This window comes from Podospora bellae-mahoneyi, chromosome 5 (genome assembly GCF_035222275.1).
Source record: "Podospora bellae-mahoneyi strain CBS 112042 chromosome 5, whole genome shotgun sequence".
Taxonomy (NCBI): Eukaryota; Fungi; Ascomycota; class Sordariomycetes; order Sordariales; family Podosporaceae; genus Podospora; species Podospora bellae-mahoneyi.
In genome coordinates this window covers 970,194-987,342 of record NC_085884.1, presented here as the reverse complement: position 1 = coordinate 987,342, position 17,149 = coordinate 970,194, and the positions used below count along the sequence as shown (strand labels likewise).

Genomic DNA, 17,149 nt, shown 5'->3' with positions numbered 1-17,149 from the left:
AGCAGAAGCAAGAGTAGGGGTTGAGACATCAAACGCCGCGCCTGCCCACTGCCGAGGACGCTAAGCTACTTACGTAACTTAACCGTTCTCGGAAAACAGAAATTCCGGGAGAGACCTGCAACTCCCAGCCCACCTCCAGTGGGCTGCAACCTCGTTCTGCCGCCCGGTTTTCTTCTACTACATGTTACTTCGACCTGGCGACGCAGCCTCTACCTTCTTATTTTAACATTCGCCTTGACCCCGTCTTTGCATTTCCCGCCTTGGCGAAGAGTTTATCGTTTTATTAACTCACTGTTTCGCCGTTTCACTACCTATCTAATCTCGTTTTACTTCCCAACGCTCTCTCTGCCTCACTATCGATGCCAGCATCCGACTCCTCTTGTCTGCTCGAGTCCTGTCCCTCTCAGGAACAAAGGGCGACACCGTCCACTCCCTATACTACGGCCGTTGTTCCCCATCCAGTTGTCACGGATCTGACCGTATGCATCTTTTCTCAGACAGTTTCTCCCGCCACATGCGACCCGGACCCGCGAATATGGCACCGTATAGAGAAAGAGCTCTACCTATATACAGCTCAGCAGAGTGCATGGCTGTATATAGCGCTAGCGAATGAGGAAGAGCTTACAGCTGAGGACTTGCTGGTTATGGATATCAGAGTTGGCGATGCGCCTCCCAACCCTAGCTCAGGTCGTTCATGGGAAAGTCGACCTGGCGGAATCTGGGTGCTAAGAAGCAAGTTCTCTGGCATGATCGACCAGGCTGTGACAGAGGTGGACGTTCTCTTTGGTATGGATGCGGTTGACCCACGACCACAATGGGCTCTCATGCGATCATCGCTCCAACTGAACGCTCAGCCAAAGGTACCGGTTGCAAGACTGAGCGTACTCCACGGCAGGGCCAAGCCGATACCAGATGCTCGGGCGGCTTTAAGAGTCAATGAGGATGGCAAATTCAAGATTGTCCAGATCTCTGACACGCACATGGTCACCGGTGTCGGGTTATGCAAAGATGCTATTGATGCCCATGAGAATAACCTGCCAGAGAGCGAGGCTGACCCACTTACGGTGGACTTCATTGGAAGGATCTTGGATGTCGAGAAACCAGACCTTGTGATTCTCACTGGAGATCAGTTGCACCACGACATACCCGACAGCCAATATGCCCTCTTCAAGGTGGTTGCTCCTATCATTGAGCGTTCAATCCCATTCGCAGCCGTCTTTGGCAATCATGACAGTGAGGGCATCCACGCATTATCACGTGAGCAACTTCTTTCATAAGGTAGCCAGTACCACTCGCACTCCCGTAGACGGTGTAGACTGCTTTGCTCCTTAAGATGGTTATTCATTCCCTAATAAGCTGGGTCCTGGGAACGATAACTGTTCATTCTTGCTGACTATATTACAGGCATGGCACAGATGTCAATACTTCAGAACCTGCCTTTTAGCCTCTGCGAGTCAGGCCCAGAGCATGTTGACGGCATAGGCAACTTCTACCTTCAGCTCCTGGCTCCCGTGCCGTCACAACTCCCGTTAGCGACTTTATATTTCCTGGATTCGCACGGTCAAGATACCAAGCAATATACACAATCCCGACTATGAACCTATCAAGCAAAGCCAAATTGACTGGTTCACAGACACTTCCCAAGCGCAACGAAGCGCGCGTGAGAAGGACGATAACGACAACCGCTTTTATCTGTCTTTAGCTTTCCTACACATCCCTCTTCCCGAGTTTGGTGACCCCCGTCTTAGTATACACAACGGCCACCGGAGGGAACCGTCTGAAACTCCCAGCTTCAACTCCCATTTATACGACGCCTTGGTCAAAGGAGGCATATCAGCATTAGGCTGCGGGCACGATCACGTGAATGACTTTTGCGCTCTGCTGCCGCTGGATGGCGATGAAACCCCTCGGCCTGGCCTTTGGCTATGCTATGGAGGTAGCAGTGGGTTCGGGGGATATTGTTCGTATGGCGGAATGCGATTTCACCGACGAACGCGGGTTTGGGAACTCGATACGAGTACCGGGAGCTTGAAGACTTGGAAGCGGGTCGAATATGCTATGGACAGAGTTGATGAGCTGATGCTTGTGGAAAGTGGAGCGGTGGTTGATCCTCTGGGGAAGATGATGATAGAAGCTATGTAACGTAATATCATCGAGCAACCACCTATGAGGATCAGTTATTATTGAATCAATTCCTTCCGGGCGGGTGTAAATATTTCAGGCTTCTTTCGATATCGTCTCAACAAAGCAAGCCTTGTACCCCATCAAGCTACTCGTCAATTTCATCCTTCCCCATCAACTCTTCTATTTCTTCCCGTAGTGTGTTGGCTTCCTCCTTCCGGACCCAAACTCGAAGCCAGCCCTCCAGAACACTCATGAATTCAGGGACCCAAGAATGTTGTATTCCCCACTGGTCCACTATCATCCGGATCGCCTTTCGCATGGTCTGCTCTGCTGCCACAGTCTTCCCTTGGTTAAACTGACTGCGAGAAACGATTTTCAGAGATTCTATCCTCTCGACAATTCTCCAAGTATATATCTCATATCCCTGAAGCAGCGAAAGGACTTTCAGCGCCATCTCCTTCGCATCATCATGACGTCCCTGTCTGTTCAAATTATGCGCCAGGTTGAGCATCACCCGCGGGGTCGGGAGTCTAGGAGTGTCTCCGAACTGAGCAAGGAGATCCCGAAGAAGCCGTTCTTCTTCAAGATGATTTGTAACCACGCGCTTTATGTAATCGAGACGAACAGACACAGCGAGTCGACTAAACGTTCCGAGTTCGCTATCAGAGTCTTTGAAATATACCTTGATATTATGGAATAGATTCTCAGAGACCAACAGAGCCTGAGGTGGAGACGGTGAATGCGGGTTGGAGAAGAACCTCTCCTCGGCGAAGGAGTGTTCCGCTGATACAGCCCGGCCTCGTTAATTAAGTTTCCTTTGAAGGCCCATGAAGAAAAAAACTGACTAAGGCCTGATGAAGCTTGTGCAAAAGTTTGCGATAGAACGGTTGGATATCCGCTCATGTGATAGCCGACTTGACTATAGCAAGGTTGGCTTGACCGGTCGTCAGGCGTGGTGCGGACAGCTAGCGGCAGCACTGGGGCAGTTATCGAGGTTATACCTGGCGGATTGCTCGCGGGAGTTGTTGTGGTATTCGCCATCGGACCTGTGTCTAAGCATGGCGGTTATTAACTGAGTGGAAGGAAGAGTCAGGTGGTGGCTGGAAAACGGCCTACGTGTGCCTACCTCCAGACATCCCTCCAGGTGGGACGTCTGTGAAAGCCGTAAAAGGGGCAGTGGGCAGTGATCCCATCGGCACAACGTTGGCGTCGGCGGCGGTCCACGTCGCGGTTGGGTTATATACGGCAGGAACAAGAATTGCGGTAGGCACTGTAGTAAACGAACGAAATAAGGCGCTATGTTAGCACGATCCAGGGCCAACATATAATGCCAGCTTACCGTATGAAGGTATTTTGTCCACCTCTTGTTGAGACGCAACCCCTCCTTGTAGCAGCGAACTAATTGTAATAGGTTTGGTAGAATTGGAACTGGGCGGTGCTTGAACCAAGGGCGATCGGACCTTATGAACAGCAACTAGGCTATTATTAGCTTATACAACTTAACAAACTATGGAGGCTTACCTTCCCGAAATTCCAAGTATGCTGTATCACTTGTGGCAATCCCAAGACACGCTTGCCAGAGTTCTGGGCTGTTGGGCCAAAGTAGCGGCGAGATATGCTCCGGAGCAATCAAGCAAAACGCCTCCAGAGTCGATATACCGTTGTCGGTGATATTCTTCGATGTAAGGAGGACACCGACGGCAGGCAGTATTTCATGCTTCAGCTGTTGGAAGCAACGTCTCTTTGTGGTATCTCCGAGGACACCCGGAATAAATACCATTTCAAGGAATTTGTAGACCCGACTGAAATCTTTTTTCACAAGCGACACATTGTTTGGGTAACGCGCAAGTGCCTTCGCAAGGATTTGCGCAGCTTTCTCGTTTGGGTCCATGGCACTGAAAAAAGACGAGCTCTTAAACAAAGATTTTTGGCGGTGACGCTCTTGCACAGACTTTCGATAGGTTCTTTAGCAAGATATAAGGAAGGAGTTCTTGAACAGGGCTTTCTGCGGAGCTCCTCAACAGGATCTTCACGGTGGAGACAGTAGTCTCTTGGGAAAGGATTTTGATGGTAAAGATGTGTGTGCCAATGCAGGGTGGTTGGATGTGGCTGGATTATCGTAAACTTATAGCCCTGTAGAACCACATGATTGGTCTGCCAAGATATTTTGCCAAATGTGAATGCATATCGCGCTGTGCAATACCTTCGGATATTCTGCGCCTGGTCACTTTCGGTACTGACGTATCAGAAAACCAACGCTTTCATCAATTAGTCAGAGGATGCGAGGGAGGCGGTGTTCCGAACATACACGACGCTATGAACCGGGAGACAAGGGGCTGGGGGTGATGGGCTTCGAGTAGCTGCTGGAATTCGACGGTAAGCTTTGGATCGAGTTGAACCAAATGTACAAACAACTGAACCTGTTAAACATTGTTCCTCCAGTGCCCCTCCTTCTCACAAACAGGTCGCCATATCTCCAGAGCGCTACTTGGACCCCAATGGGCCTTCGGCCACCAACCGCTCGATCTCGGCAGCCACACACCGTTCCATCTCCATGCGTGCTTCAGAACGCGCCTCGGCCACACGCTCTCGGCCTCGCTGCGCTCCTCAGCCACGGGCCGTTCCATCTCCATGCGTGCATAACGCGCCTTGGCCACACACCGCTCTGCCTCCTCGTACGGGTTTTCCTCTTGTTCAGGAACCTCCGTTGTGAATTTTGTTGGGTTGTGTAAATGGCGAGCTTTGCGGAAGATAGCCCGAAGTCGCTCGAATGTTATGGTGATCGTGGGATTCCTATTGGAATGTTAGATCTGTAATCTCTCTCGATCCCTCCCTCCAGCGTATCGGGCCCGGTGCGAGCGGGGGTTTCCGGCTGGTTGTTGACGGGGGGCTCTAAAAGTCGAGCTCCAGAACAGGGATTTTGACGGTGCAGGGTAGACATGGATGAGACGGGGGCGATGCGACATCGCACACTCCGTGTGGTTATATGTGCATTTCAAGCGGCCTCCTTGTTGAGATGATCAGCACTTCACCTGATACACAGAAACAACGAGCGGCCGCTCCAGATGCAGCCGGTGTGATTGAGCCTACCCCATCCACCTTTAGGGTCGTCCATTAGGCTTAGTCGGGACAAGGCTTATCGTAAATAACCCAGACAGGTGGCTGGATGTACAGGGGCAACAAAGGCAACACAGGCAAGAGAGCGGAACATGCATCCAAATATCACTCGCCGTTTAAAAGTCGATTAGTGATTGCAATTGGATAGAGGAGGCTGGGAACTTTTGTCCCTCCCGCCGAGAGCCCTTCTAAGATTTGATGGTAGAGCTGTTGAGATAAATAGGGGGGTTTTTATAGGGGAGCTCCTGAACAGGGATTTCTTAGTTGAGCTTTTCCAACAAGGGCTTTTACAAAAGGCTTAGGTTCTTCGCATCCGATTGGCTATCACTTGTACAAATAAAACGCCGGGAATGTCTCGGCTGGAGAATTATCACCGTCCAGGGTCAGCTTCACCAGGTTTCCTACGCATCCAAAACCGAACGCCCACCGGGCACTGCAAAAGATCCCTTCCGCTGGCAAGCGCAAACTCGGCTCCCAGCTACGGGTGTTTTTACTAACTCACTGGTTATACAACTTCGTTTCCAAATATTGGTGGAGATATAAGTGGGAATAAGAGTTTTCGGTTGGGAACGGTTAAGCACTCGAGTATGTGATATCCACCACCTCTGGGCAAAATACGAAGAAGGAATCCTTTGACAACACTCACCTGCCTGAAATGTGTATTATGTGTGCAGTACGTGCGTATACCTTGTGACATTCTGCCGTTCTTTCTCAACTTGACCACCTTGAGTTGGCCTTTCGCCTCATCTGACGACTGACAAATTGGCTTGGCAATGCAAATGGCTAGCGAAGCATAACGGATTGGACAGAGTGTTGACAGGAAATGGCTCCTTGGCCGGTGTATTGTCGAAGTCTCAGCCAGGTTTTGCATCTGATGGCGGTCACAGCGGCGGTTCGCCAGTTGTGAAGATTCATGTGAAAAGTATATTAGGCTGCATTGCAGAATTACAAGTATATATCCAAATCGATCCCGCAAACGGGGGGACCGTTGAAGTCTCACCTGTTCCCTTTGAGCGAGTCTGAGCGACGAAGGTCTGGGGGGAGGGAAGAGGAGAAGCCTCATTTCCCATCATCTTTCTCTCCTTCTACGCTATGGCTTCCTCCCGTAGACAGTAACTAAAGGGAAATATGCATGAACATCCGGGGACTTAAATTCTCCATGGGCAAGAGTGCATGTGACAATGACTGCTTCGGGGCCCCAACCCAGGCCGTGCGTAAAGAGAGCCGTAGAATCGTCTCAAGCTCGTTGCCAAGGGTGAACAAACTGAGGTTCCCAATTTCTTCCAGTGTCTTGTCTTTTGGCCAGGGGTTGGTGGGCACCTTTTTAACAACCACTTGGATGTCCACAAAGCCCGCTTCGCGAAGCATCTTCTGATACTCAGAAGCGTCTCCAATAAGAGGGCGGCCTATCCCCCTGGCCGCGCTAGCAAGATGGTTCGCCCATGTGCAGAGTGACGAATCGGAAACAAGAGTTTTACTATCGGACTTTGGGGTATAGAGTTTCTTGGTAACCTCGAAATAACCGCCTATTGTAAGCTATTTACTATATAAGCTCAATTAGTATTTATATTAACTTTAGGACTCCAAAGTAATATACTTGTATACGTTACTTACGCCACGAAATTAAATATATTAACAATAAATCTAAAATTTTTAAATTTAGGGGGGTAAAATCGTACGACTTTTTGTTATTAAAGAATATACTAAAGTCGAAAATCTTATAATATTTCTTTTTAAAATAAAACGCTATTCAATTATTATAAACTATGACGAAGCCCTATCCAGAACCTCTGAAAGGGATACAGGTTGAAGGCTACTTCTGAATAATCCTGGTTCGGTGCAGCTAGAGAGTGCACGACAAGATGTCTCAATGTAAACACCAGATACTGTGAATACAAGCTTGAATTGCATACTGCGGAACTGTCTATCTACACCAGCCAGTTCCTCCGTATATATAGACCTCGGGACCCTGAGGTGCTCGCCCTGCTATGGCCCCGATCACTCCTAGCACATTGCATCCTGCAAAGTGCTCGTCGTGCTATGCCTTCGATCACCCGTAGCATCTTGCATCCTGCAGACTGCTCAGGCCTCTTGGCGCCATAGCACTTCTGGCCAGCCTTGATTGGCTGCTTCCTGGTTTCCTTAATGATTGGCTGGGGACGCCCCGCGCCCCACATACTGCGCGACCTGCCGTTGGGTTAACTGTGACATAAACTAATTAATATAATATATACAAAATGTTTATATATTGTTTTTCACGCTCTTTATAAAATAATAAATATTTAAGTAAGTTATAATATATATAACAGTTTTCCTGAACGGTAAAAATGTTGATTAAAATTTATAAATCGTTTTCGATTTATTTTCTATTATTAATAATATAATTAATTGAAGGAAAGATATTTATAAACGAACTAATAATAAAGTTTATAGATTTATATTTGTTATTATTAAATTCATTATTATTTTTTTTAATTATTTATAAATTTAATAATTATTAATAAATATCATTAATATAATAAAATTTAATATATTTACCGGAAAGCTTTTAAATTAATTATTATTATTACGTATTGGTAAACGATACTTTCAATTTTACCGTTATTAGTTTCGGAAAAAAAAGTTTAATAAGTTATTAGTCGCCAATAGATAATATTTTTATTAATATATTAATAGTAAATTTAATATAAAATAAATTTTATATTTTAATATTTTAATTTTTTCCTTTTTTTTTATTAAATTCGGCACTTTTATTCCATAATAACTTACTATTTAAAATTTTAATATTAATCTAAAATAATATATAATTAAATATATAATAAATTTAATAAACGACTTTAAAAATAAATAAAAGTTAATTAAAATATTTACTTCGGCCTAGCTTACGGACTGCAGGAAGCTCCGGACTAATTAGTCGGAACCTAATTATAAATAAATACAATCCCTAATATACAACACACAGCACACAGCACATAGGTATACGGCTATAAATATTGGCGTGCCCCGGGCATAATTGGATTATACACGTAGGTTCCTAAAGCCTAACCAACCCAGATTTAAATATACTACGTTAAGCCCCCGAGTCTTCAGCACCGGATATAACAGAGATAACCATCACGACGGCATGGGGTTGCTAACATGTCTGATCCAGTATGTAAAGTCACAAGCTATTACCAAACTTACCAAGGCGAGATTCAAGACAGAGACAGCCGTCTGTCTAAATTCACGTGTAATTCCACATCTGCAATAGTCTAACCCGATATAGATCATCCCCCGATAGCCAGTTGTGACTTTCCAATACCGCCCAGGCCTACAAGGGCCTCTACACACCGGCGAGGCGCCCCGGAATGATGGATCACTTTGCATCTCTGTAGGCTCAATCACACCGGCTGCATCTGGAGAGGCCGCTCGTTGTTTCTGTGTATCAGGTGAAGTGCTGATCATCTCAGCAAGGAGGCCGCTTGAAATGCACATATAACCGCACGGAGTGTGCGATGTCGCATCGCCCCCGTCTCATCCATGTCTACCCTGCACCGTCAAAATCCCTGTTCTGGAGCTCGACTTTTAGAGCCCCCCGTCAACAACCAGCCGGAAACCCCCGCTCGCACCGGGCCCGATACGCTGGAGGGAGGGATCGAGAGAGATTGAAGCTTTGTAAGCGCTTGGTCATGACAGCTGGCGCTCTTCGTTCTGCCTCAGTATGGTCTCGGCATCAATAGCCTCAGGCAGCCTTTCTCAGTTATCGGACCTTATTGGGGCTAATCGCCGGAGTTTGTTTAAATTTACACCGAGCTATGTATTTGGGGTTGTTAGTAGCGCAGCGGGCGGGTTCGATAAATCTACCCCACCTCCAAGGGAGCATCAGCCATCTCGTTCAACGCGGCCGACCTGAATGCACCTGGGTTCAGCTTATCGGAGCGCAATGCTGTGATTGGTGAGTATCGCACCATGTTTCAGTGGTGCCCGCAGTGATAACTGCTCCTCGGCTAAGACAGATTCGAGCAAGTCTCTGGCCGACTGTCGAACTGTCGTTTCTGGGAGGATGTCACTGAAATCGCGATGTTGACTATGGTAGATGGTACCAAAATTGTTCCGGAATTGAGTTCAACCATCTCTGTTGGCTTTTCTCACTGCCCAACTATGCTCGTCTTTAATTTGCCAAGCCTAAGAGCTCAGGGGCTCAGGGGCTTCAGAGGGGTGATAAGCACGGACCACCCACCCAGGATGTATCGAGAATTGAGTCAACATCAAACGACCTCCAACGTCACGACGATGTTCATGATATCAGGTATCGAGTGATATATGATCGACGAGAACCGCGTTGGTGGCCGCGACATTTGGCCGCCTCATCTGGTTCTTTGCGGGCCGCGGCACATCAGGCTCCTTCACAACTCCAGACGATTCTGAGTGCGAGATACCAAGTCCGACATCGCCTGGCAGTGGAAAAATCCGAATATAGTCTGTGAAACCTGACAACGGCCACGAGAGGTATCCTGACATATCCGTTACAGGTTTTGGGTCCATAACTGGCACCAGCCAGATTCATGTAGCCAAGCAAGGAAGCCTAGGCCTGTACAATCGATGAAACAAATGATAGCGAGCTTAAGGTAGTGCTGAGGTGCTCCATGGTGAGTGTTAAGTTCACAATTGGATCCAGCCACACGGCGCACAGGTCATGACCCAAGAAATTCGAGATACACTTCGCCTAGAGGAAACAAAGCAAGAGACCTGGGAGGGAAATGGCTACAGCCATGTAGCGACGGCATATAGTCGGCCGTACTGTTTCGAATAGAGATAACAGGCTTTAAAAAATAGCATAGCGCTATCGTCACGAAGAAATAAAAAGACCTGTTCCTTTCCACGATGCAAGAAGTTCTGAACAACAGCAAGACAACAGCAATACAATCACAACACAACCAATTCACAACTCAACAACAAACCACATCTACAAACCCTTCCCAATCAATCATCCAAAATGCGTGCCACCACCACCATCATCGTCATCGCCGGCTGCGCCAGCACTGCCTTTGGGGCCGCCACAAAGATGTTCAGCGACGAGAACTGGTACGTTCTCCCTGCTCTTCCCCAGATGGACTTCCACTAACTAAATTTGCACAGCGGCACCGAAGTCGACAAGAAGGTCTTCAACGGTTTCTCGACCGGTGATGCCCCCATCCCCTCCGACATCAAGTCCATCAGGACCGACTCCTTCTCCGATACCTGGTTCGCCTACCAGGACAGCGAGGGCCCCAACTGCAAGGGCGACCTCATCATGCGCGTCAAGAATGATGAGTGCATCAAGACTGCTGATCTTGGTATTGGCTGCACCCGTCTGTGCAGCGGCGGCTTGGGAGGTGGAGATTGCGCCAGCGCCCAGGCTTAGGCGGTATTGACCGTGTCTTTCTGAGGAGTTGGGCGTTTGCATTGGACGGTGTTAAGTGTAACATGGCGTTGGGTTACTGTTTAGAATTGATGTAGCTGGCTTGATGCTGCTTAGATTGGAATAGACATGCCGCAGTGCGGACTGAAAAACACCTGATACGCTCTGAAAATGAGTGGGAAAATGACGAGGTGAAGGGGCTGCACACTCTACTCCTCAGCACTCACCCTAATCCCCCCAAAACTAGCAATTATATCATCCATCGCGCCCAGCCTTCTCACAGATTCACCAGAACCAGACTGGCTCCGCCCATGACCAACCTGCATAGAAGCAACTAACTCTGTATTTGGCACGGAAGGGTCCGTGTTACTATCATGCCCCTTCCTCACCGCAAACTTATCCACCACCGTCCTTATCGCCTCCGGCTTCACGCTCTTAATCATCCACTCCATCACCTCGTTCTTCATCCTTGTGCCTCGGCGCCGTCCTCCGAATATACGTGTGGAACCCGCCAGTTATGGTAGTAGTTTTGGGAACTAGAACGGACCTGAATGCGACCTGTTGAAGAGATCAATGGACAGGTAAAGTACAAGTGGCAAAGGCGACAAGTTGGCTTAGAGGTGCCAATATACCGACCGAAGGCGGCTTCGTTGTAGAAACGAAGTCCTGAGTTGTTTGTGCGTAACTCGCGGAGGATATGATCGGCAAGGTGAACTTCGGCGTGAACGATGGGGTGGAATTTCTTGCACTTGGATCGGATGGTGCTTTCGAGCTGTGTGGTCAGATCAGTGAGGTGGGACTGGTGGCCGGCTGCGTCGGTGGTGCCCTCTTTGAAAGCTTTGAGAACGGCCTCCTTTGTGGTCAGTCGTGAGAGGATACGTTCCGGAGAGCCTCTGATTGAGGGAGGAGGAGCGGGCGTGCTGGAGGGGACGTGGGTCACTTTGAATCCAGGGTCGAAGAGTTCGGGCCAGCGCTGGCGTGCGGTGATGAAAATTGCGACGGCGATCGTGTAAGACTGCAAGCGGCCAAGAGAGTGGTAAACTTCAGTCCAGGGTGTCTTGTTGGCCTCTTCTCGATCTTCGCGGGTACGTTCCCGGAGGTATTCCTTGACGTGGGGATTCCGGAAGATCTTGCTAATGGTACGGAGAAGAAGCTGGCATTTAATGGCAACTGGAACGGGGTCAGTAATGGTCTTGTGACGTTACGAAGCCTGTAGCTTTCTCCAAACCTTATGATACCCACATTCGCAATTAGATAAGAGTGGCGCGAGAGAAGCATCAGCCAAAGTCTTGAGTGCTCTTTGAAGAGTCGCTACGTCTGAATCCGTGCAGGCATTGGCGCAGAATTCGAGGTGTCTGGCTATTTGGTAGTTGATGTGGCTTTGTAATGCGGGGACGGTTGAACTCGAGTATTTGCTGCATCAGAGTCAAGGACAGAAGGGAGTCCTCTCCATTGCGTCGCGCCTCCTGGAGCTCGGGACCTGAAATTCCCCCAACGGTATTCAGAAGCTTTGTCACAAACCGGGTTTTTGTCTGGAAACTTATTTCCGTTCTGCGGTTTGAAGTGAAGCGATACTCGATGATGTCCGGTTGCAAGACCGAAAAGGCGGTGACGGTATCGCCCCCTCTCTCACTGTCGCACACCTGGCTAAGCTTGTTCACGAAACAGAAAAAGGTTCCTTGCGAGTTCTTGTCAGCAACCCCCTCGAGGTCAGGACTCGGGGACCTGGTGCCGTTTTCTGTTCTTGAAAGAATGTGAATCATGCTGCAAATGATCATGAGGGCCTCGTAAAATTGTTTGCGCACGCTGGGTGGCAATATGATGGCTGTTTTTTCCACTGAACTCATGATGTTTGAATCTACTAAAAGAATAGCAGCCAAGTAGCTACTCAGTACGTTCGTAGCTGTGAAGTCGACGGAAGAGATTCAATTTTGAAAATTGCCGAGAGTAGAGATCTAGCACTTACTTGATGTATATTTTTGTTGAAGACCGACATGCCAAACATCTGAACAAATCCACACTTTGCAATTCGATCACTGCTTTGTCAGTGGTCCAGGATGATCACGTAGGTAGCAAACAAGATAGGCTGTGTATTTTTAAGCCCCACTGAGATCGTACAACCCGGAGGGTTCCAATATGGACCGACGCGGCATGCCAGAGATGATCGATTGGTTTGAATGCAACGTAAAGAGCTGCGGTAGGCGGCACTAATGCAGTAGGCCATATTTCTGCAGTAGGCCTACCTCGATGTAACCCTCCCTCTCGCGGGCCGCGTGCGACATCCTCATCTGTGTGACGTTGTTTCGATCCATTGGGTGCCTTGGAGCCTTACAACCGAAACTGCCAAACAAATCTGGCTGCAGACGACGGGGAAGGTTCCTGCTGTTTCCAATCTGTGCAGCGGAGGATTAGCAAACGGAAAGAGCTTGGTCGGTATTTGAGCTGGCATTCTTCTGCGCTGCTGCTGGGATCGTGTGCTCCTCCATCTCCACCATCTCTTTGCAGCTCCCGAGCTGCACACCACACACCTAGCTCGTTCCACCTTGATTGACAGGGTACCTATACATTCATCCGAGTCTGATACGATCACGGCTGCTGTTCTGGCACCTCTCCAGGTGTTTCCTGTACCGCCGGTGATGTCTGACCACCAGTGAGTACCACCTCTGTCTCACCAAGGAGCGTCAAGTTGCTAATCACAGGGGTTGCGTGTATACAGTTACCAGTCCCCAAACTGGGTTTCCGAATCAGATGCTTTCACAGAACAAAATGAGGGGCATCCTTGGATTGTTGACCTTCCCCTTCAAGGGCAAGGGGTTGGACTTGGCTCACAGGCGATGGCGATGGAGCCATACACCTTCTCCCAAAACGTTGACGAAGGTGTAACGGTGAACCCATCGCTTCTGATGATGCAACGAGGCCTAGAAGTTGCAACTAGCAACCATGAAATTACTTATGATGGGGGCTCTTTTGACCCCTTGGCCCACGTTCCGCATTCTGTAGCGGAGATGTGCACTGAAGTCCCAGTACTGAGCTCTTAGAGCTCGCCACACGGATATTCAGCTAGCGTTTCCACTCCAGAACTTGCCGTAGTCTCATTTCACACGCCACCTGACAATGGGTTCGGATTTCCTTGCTCTTCGTCTCAATCATCCGAGATATCCAGCAATTCAACCATCTTGACAGCAGACGAGTCAGAATATGGTTCCGATTCAACATTACCCGACGACCTCCTGTTTTTCTTCAACGACCCCGTCAACGACACCCTGTCGGCAAATTTCACACACCAGATCAATGTGCTGCCTACGCCAAACGACCTTTTCCCTGCTGCAAACGCACATGATCTTATCGTCTATCCCCTCCCCGCCTCGATGACCGAGCCACCCAGCCAAACCAACCCGGCCAAATCTGAAGTTCCGTACACAATGATTGACGGGAAATTCTACTGTCTCTATCTTGGGTGTAAAGGATCAAAACCGTTCGATCTGCCCGGTACGCTGAGAAAGCATCAAAAAAATCATCGCAGGCCAACAGAGTGCAACATCTGTGGCAAAGGATTTGCAGAGCAGAAGGATCTGGATCGCCACAAACTTAAGAGCCATGGTGACCGTGCTGATGTTCGTGCTGATAAGAGGGTCCAAAGACACAAGAAGAGGTGCGAGATCTGCGGACGGACTCAGAGGGCGGACAACATGAAGCGACATATGCTTGTGCATGGCCGTCGTTGATAGGGTGTTTTGTTCCAAAGATTGGAAATATACACGCATGGGTTGCTGCTTGTTTTGCTTTCTTGTTTAAGTTGGCATTTCGTGATGATGTTATGACCCAGATTTACGTCAGAGGGAAGGATTCTTCAAGTTGTCTTGTCAGTTTGTCTAGAGATACACTCAAAGTGTGTTTGTTATTTCCATGTGCCGTCTTGAGACCTTCTCACTGTAGAGCCTGACGATGATGTATGTTTCCTCAAACTCCACCACTCAGCAGTTACCCCCCCTTCCCCCAATGATAACATTCCACTTCGTCTCGTGAAAGACCTGCCCAGCCACCATTCCAGAGTACCCAATCGTACATCTCTGCAAAAGGTGCAGTCGACTGCAGTGTGCGGGTCCGTTAGCCCTCAACGACTGGCGGTGATGTTTCTTGGCCACAAGGCAGCACAGTTCTTGCTTGGTGTCAGCCCTATATCGTTAGTTGGGTGAATGTAGACCCCGGCCAGTGTTTGCGGATACTGAGTTTTCTCTTTCTTTGCAAAAGCCAAATCCAAAGTGCAAAGGGGGGGTTGTTGCATTGTAGGAAATATCTGTCTAAAGAAAGGCCCTGGTCTTCGTCCAAGCTCAAAAAACAACCAAGAAAAGCTCAAAAACATGAAAAGTGGGCAAGAATGGGCTCCAAGAATGGTCCCAAAGAAAGAGTGGAGACATAAAAGCCAAAGCTAAAACAGGAGTAGAGGTATCACCGTGTCTTCATGAGTCATAACAAGCCTTCATCAAAAAGCCTTCATCAAAAGGAAACAAGAGGAAAACCAGCATAACAACCTTCAAAGAAGCAGAATGATGCCCAGAAAGTCATGACTTGGTGCAAAACCATTGAGAACCCAATATTGTATCCAATGACCCCAAGCACAACTGTCTTCTCTTACGCCGGAGGCCAGTGGTTATGGTTGTCCCTATGTCTCTTCACATTGTCCCGACGTCCATGATACCCGCACCCTTGGAAGCCGCACCACTCCTCGTCTTTGGGGATGTTTTTTGCAGAGGCATATTGGGGATGGTGAGTCCACAGGTGTCGATTGAGGTCTTTAGTCTCGGCTCCACCACCTTCACAGTCGTCGAAAGGGCACTGGCGGCGTTTGGTGTGATTGTTCATATGCTTGCTGTTTGTGGGTGGGGTGTCAGCTAAAGAAGACTCAGAGGATGCGTGATGCAGGGTGGACGAACTCAAGATCACATTTCCGCTTGTAGGACTTTCCACAAACATAACATTTATTGGGGTCAGAGCTGGTCGACGAGGCTTCGGTGGTGTTGGGTTCTTGTGAATAGGGCTGTGCATAGGAAGTAGAAGCTTCGCCAGCCGTGTAGTAAGAGGTGTCTTCAAGTTGGTAGAGACTGGGGTCCACTGAGTAGCCCTGTTCTTCGTAACTGGTGTGTGCAATATCATGAGACGTCATTGCGGTAGGAATGATTGTGCAGGGGAGTTGGCTGTTGTTGGTGTCGAACGTTTGGTAGGTGTAAGGAGTGGTGGAAGGAATCGTTGAAGCTGTCCCAGAAGCGGTGAAAAGTGGATTCGAAACTGAAAGGTCGGATAAGAAAAGTCGCAAGTCTTGGTCAGTTTGTGCTTCTTGTTGTGCTGCAAGATCCAAAGTTGCAGGCACACTCGAGTTCTGTTGGGCCGTGGAGTACTAAGACTCGTGGCTGGAACTCGAAGGATAAGATGGCACAAAACTGTCGACCTGGGACGTGTGAAATTGATTCTGAGCGTCGCGGTAGTCGTTGGTGTAGTCAATCTGAGCGCTTCCTATAACATGTATGGATGGAAATAGAGCTGGTTTATCGTGCTGGGCCTCAGCCGGAGCCATGTACTCAGTCGGCCCAGCTGGATAGTCCAAAGGTTCAGGTGGTGCCGGAGCGAAGTCATTTTGTAGGAGCCTGGGATCGATGCCCCCCTGCCCCGGAACAAGCTCCTCGTACATTTCATGACCCATTAGAGAAGAGGGGTGGTCGTAAGGCGCCCATTCCGATGCTCGCTGTTTTCCTTTGGACACCCTGCTAGAAGGCATGGGGAACCAGTGGCAATCTGGATGCAAAGCACTAATAGTGTCAGGGCAGGCCCGGTCCGATTCGCTTTCAGCACCCTGGTCTGCGATGTTGCCGCAGGAAAAGGCACCAAACATAGGCTGAGGGACCTGTGAAAATGTACTATTCGACCTGGACCGTTACCACTGCTGTTCCGAAATCCCAACCTCGCCTGGCTTCCCTCCCATCTGAGACCCTTATCCCTAGTAACAATGGGTGTGGGACTTACAGAAACTCAAGCATGCCAATTTGCAAGCCTGCAGAACGTTTAGCGTCAAGTAAAAGTATTGTGATGTGGGGATGAGGACAAATGTGTTGGTTGAGTTGGTGACAGTAGCAGCCGATGGCGACTATCGTTCCCACACCACCGGTCAGTAACAGTGTTGCAACCAAAGGTCATTCGACATCGTTCCCTTACCGCTCGGTGCTCCCTAGTTTCGCAATGTCGAACTTCTCCGTGACAACTTGAGCATTACATAAGGTAGATGCAAACCCAGCGCGTGTTCCACTGGACCCTCCAAGGCAACTGACATTCCGTTTCAGGGGCAAATACGGTTACTCAAATACTAAGCCCAAATCAGCTGGCCGAGGAACACTGTGCTGGCCACCGTGGTTCGCAATCCGGAGGCATCACTGTTCTGGGAGGAGCGGGCTTGAGGCCCGCAACGGGGTCTCTATGCCTCCAAGGCAACCTGCGCGCCGGCATGGTTAGCGCACTGCCGGAACATGCACCGAGGCC

General features: G+C 48.9%; 4 protein-coding genes across 4 annotated transcripts; 1 reads left to right on the top strand and 3 right to left on the bottom strand.

Annotated features, from left to right (window-relative positions):
* Nucleotides 1-10,216: 10,216 nt before the first annotated feature.
* QC761_0076030 (uncharacterized protein) lies at nucleotides 10,217-10,624 on the top strand (the record flags this gene model as incomplete). Its single annotated transcript, XM_062872770.1, has 2 exons — nucleotides 10,217-10,305; nucleotides 10,360-10,624. 2 exons carry the CDS (start codon nucleotides 10,217-10,219, stop codon nucleotides 10,622-10,624), a joined length of 354 nt encoding a protein of 117 aa, XP_062730602.1.
* Nucleotides 10,625-10,717: 93 nt separating this feature from the next.
* QC761_500040 (uncharacterized protein) lies at nucleotides 10,718-12,468 on the bottom strand (the record flags this gene model as incomplete). The annotated part of the gene is given in 3 exon segments (XM_062879269.1): nucleotides 10,718-11,791; nucleotides 11,864-12,036; nucleotides 12,056-12,468. 3 exon segments carry the CDS (start codon nucleotides 12,466-12,468, stop codon nucleotides 11,085-11,087), a joined length of 1,293 nt encoding a protein of 430 aa, XP_062730601.1. The 3' UTR covers nucleotides 10,718-11,084.
* A 2,523-nt stretch (nucleotides 12,469-14,991) lies between these two features.
* QC761_500050 (uncharacterized protein) lies at nucleotides 14,992-15,785 on the bottom strand (the record flags this gene model as incomplete). Its single annotated transcript, XM_062879270.1, is given in 3 exon segments — nucleotides 14,992-15,099; nucleotides 15,114-15,491; nucleotides 15,556-15,785. 2 exon segments carry the CDS (start codon nucleotides 15,783-15,785, stop codon nucleotides 15,254-15,256), a joined length of 468 nt encoding a protein of 155 aa, XP_062730600.1. The 3' UTR covers nucleotides 14,992-15,099; nucleotides 15,114-15,253.
* Nucleotides 15,786-16,016: 231 nt separating this feature from the next.
* Nucleotides 16,017-17,106, bottom strand: QC761_0076000 (uncharacterized protein; the record flags this gene model as incomplete). Its single annotated transcript, XM_062872769.1, has 3 exons — nucleotides 16,829-17,106; nucleotides 16,640-16,760; nucleotides 16,017-16,533 (listed from the first exon to the last, which is right to left on the bottom strand). Exons 2-3 carry the CDS (start codon nucleotides 16,651-16,653, stop codon nucleotides 16,017-16,019), a joined length of 531 nt encoding a protein of 176 aa, XP_062730599.1. The 5' UTR covers nucleotides 16,654-16,760; nucleotides 16,829-17,106.
* Between the last annotated feature and the right edge of the window lie 43 nt (nucleotides 17,107-17,149).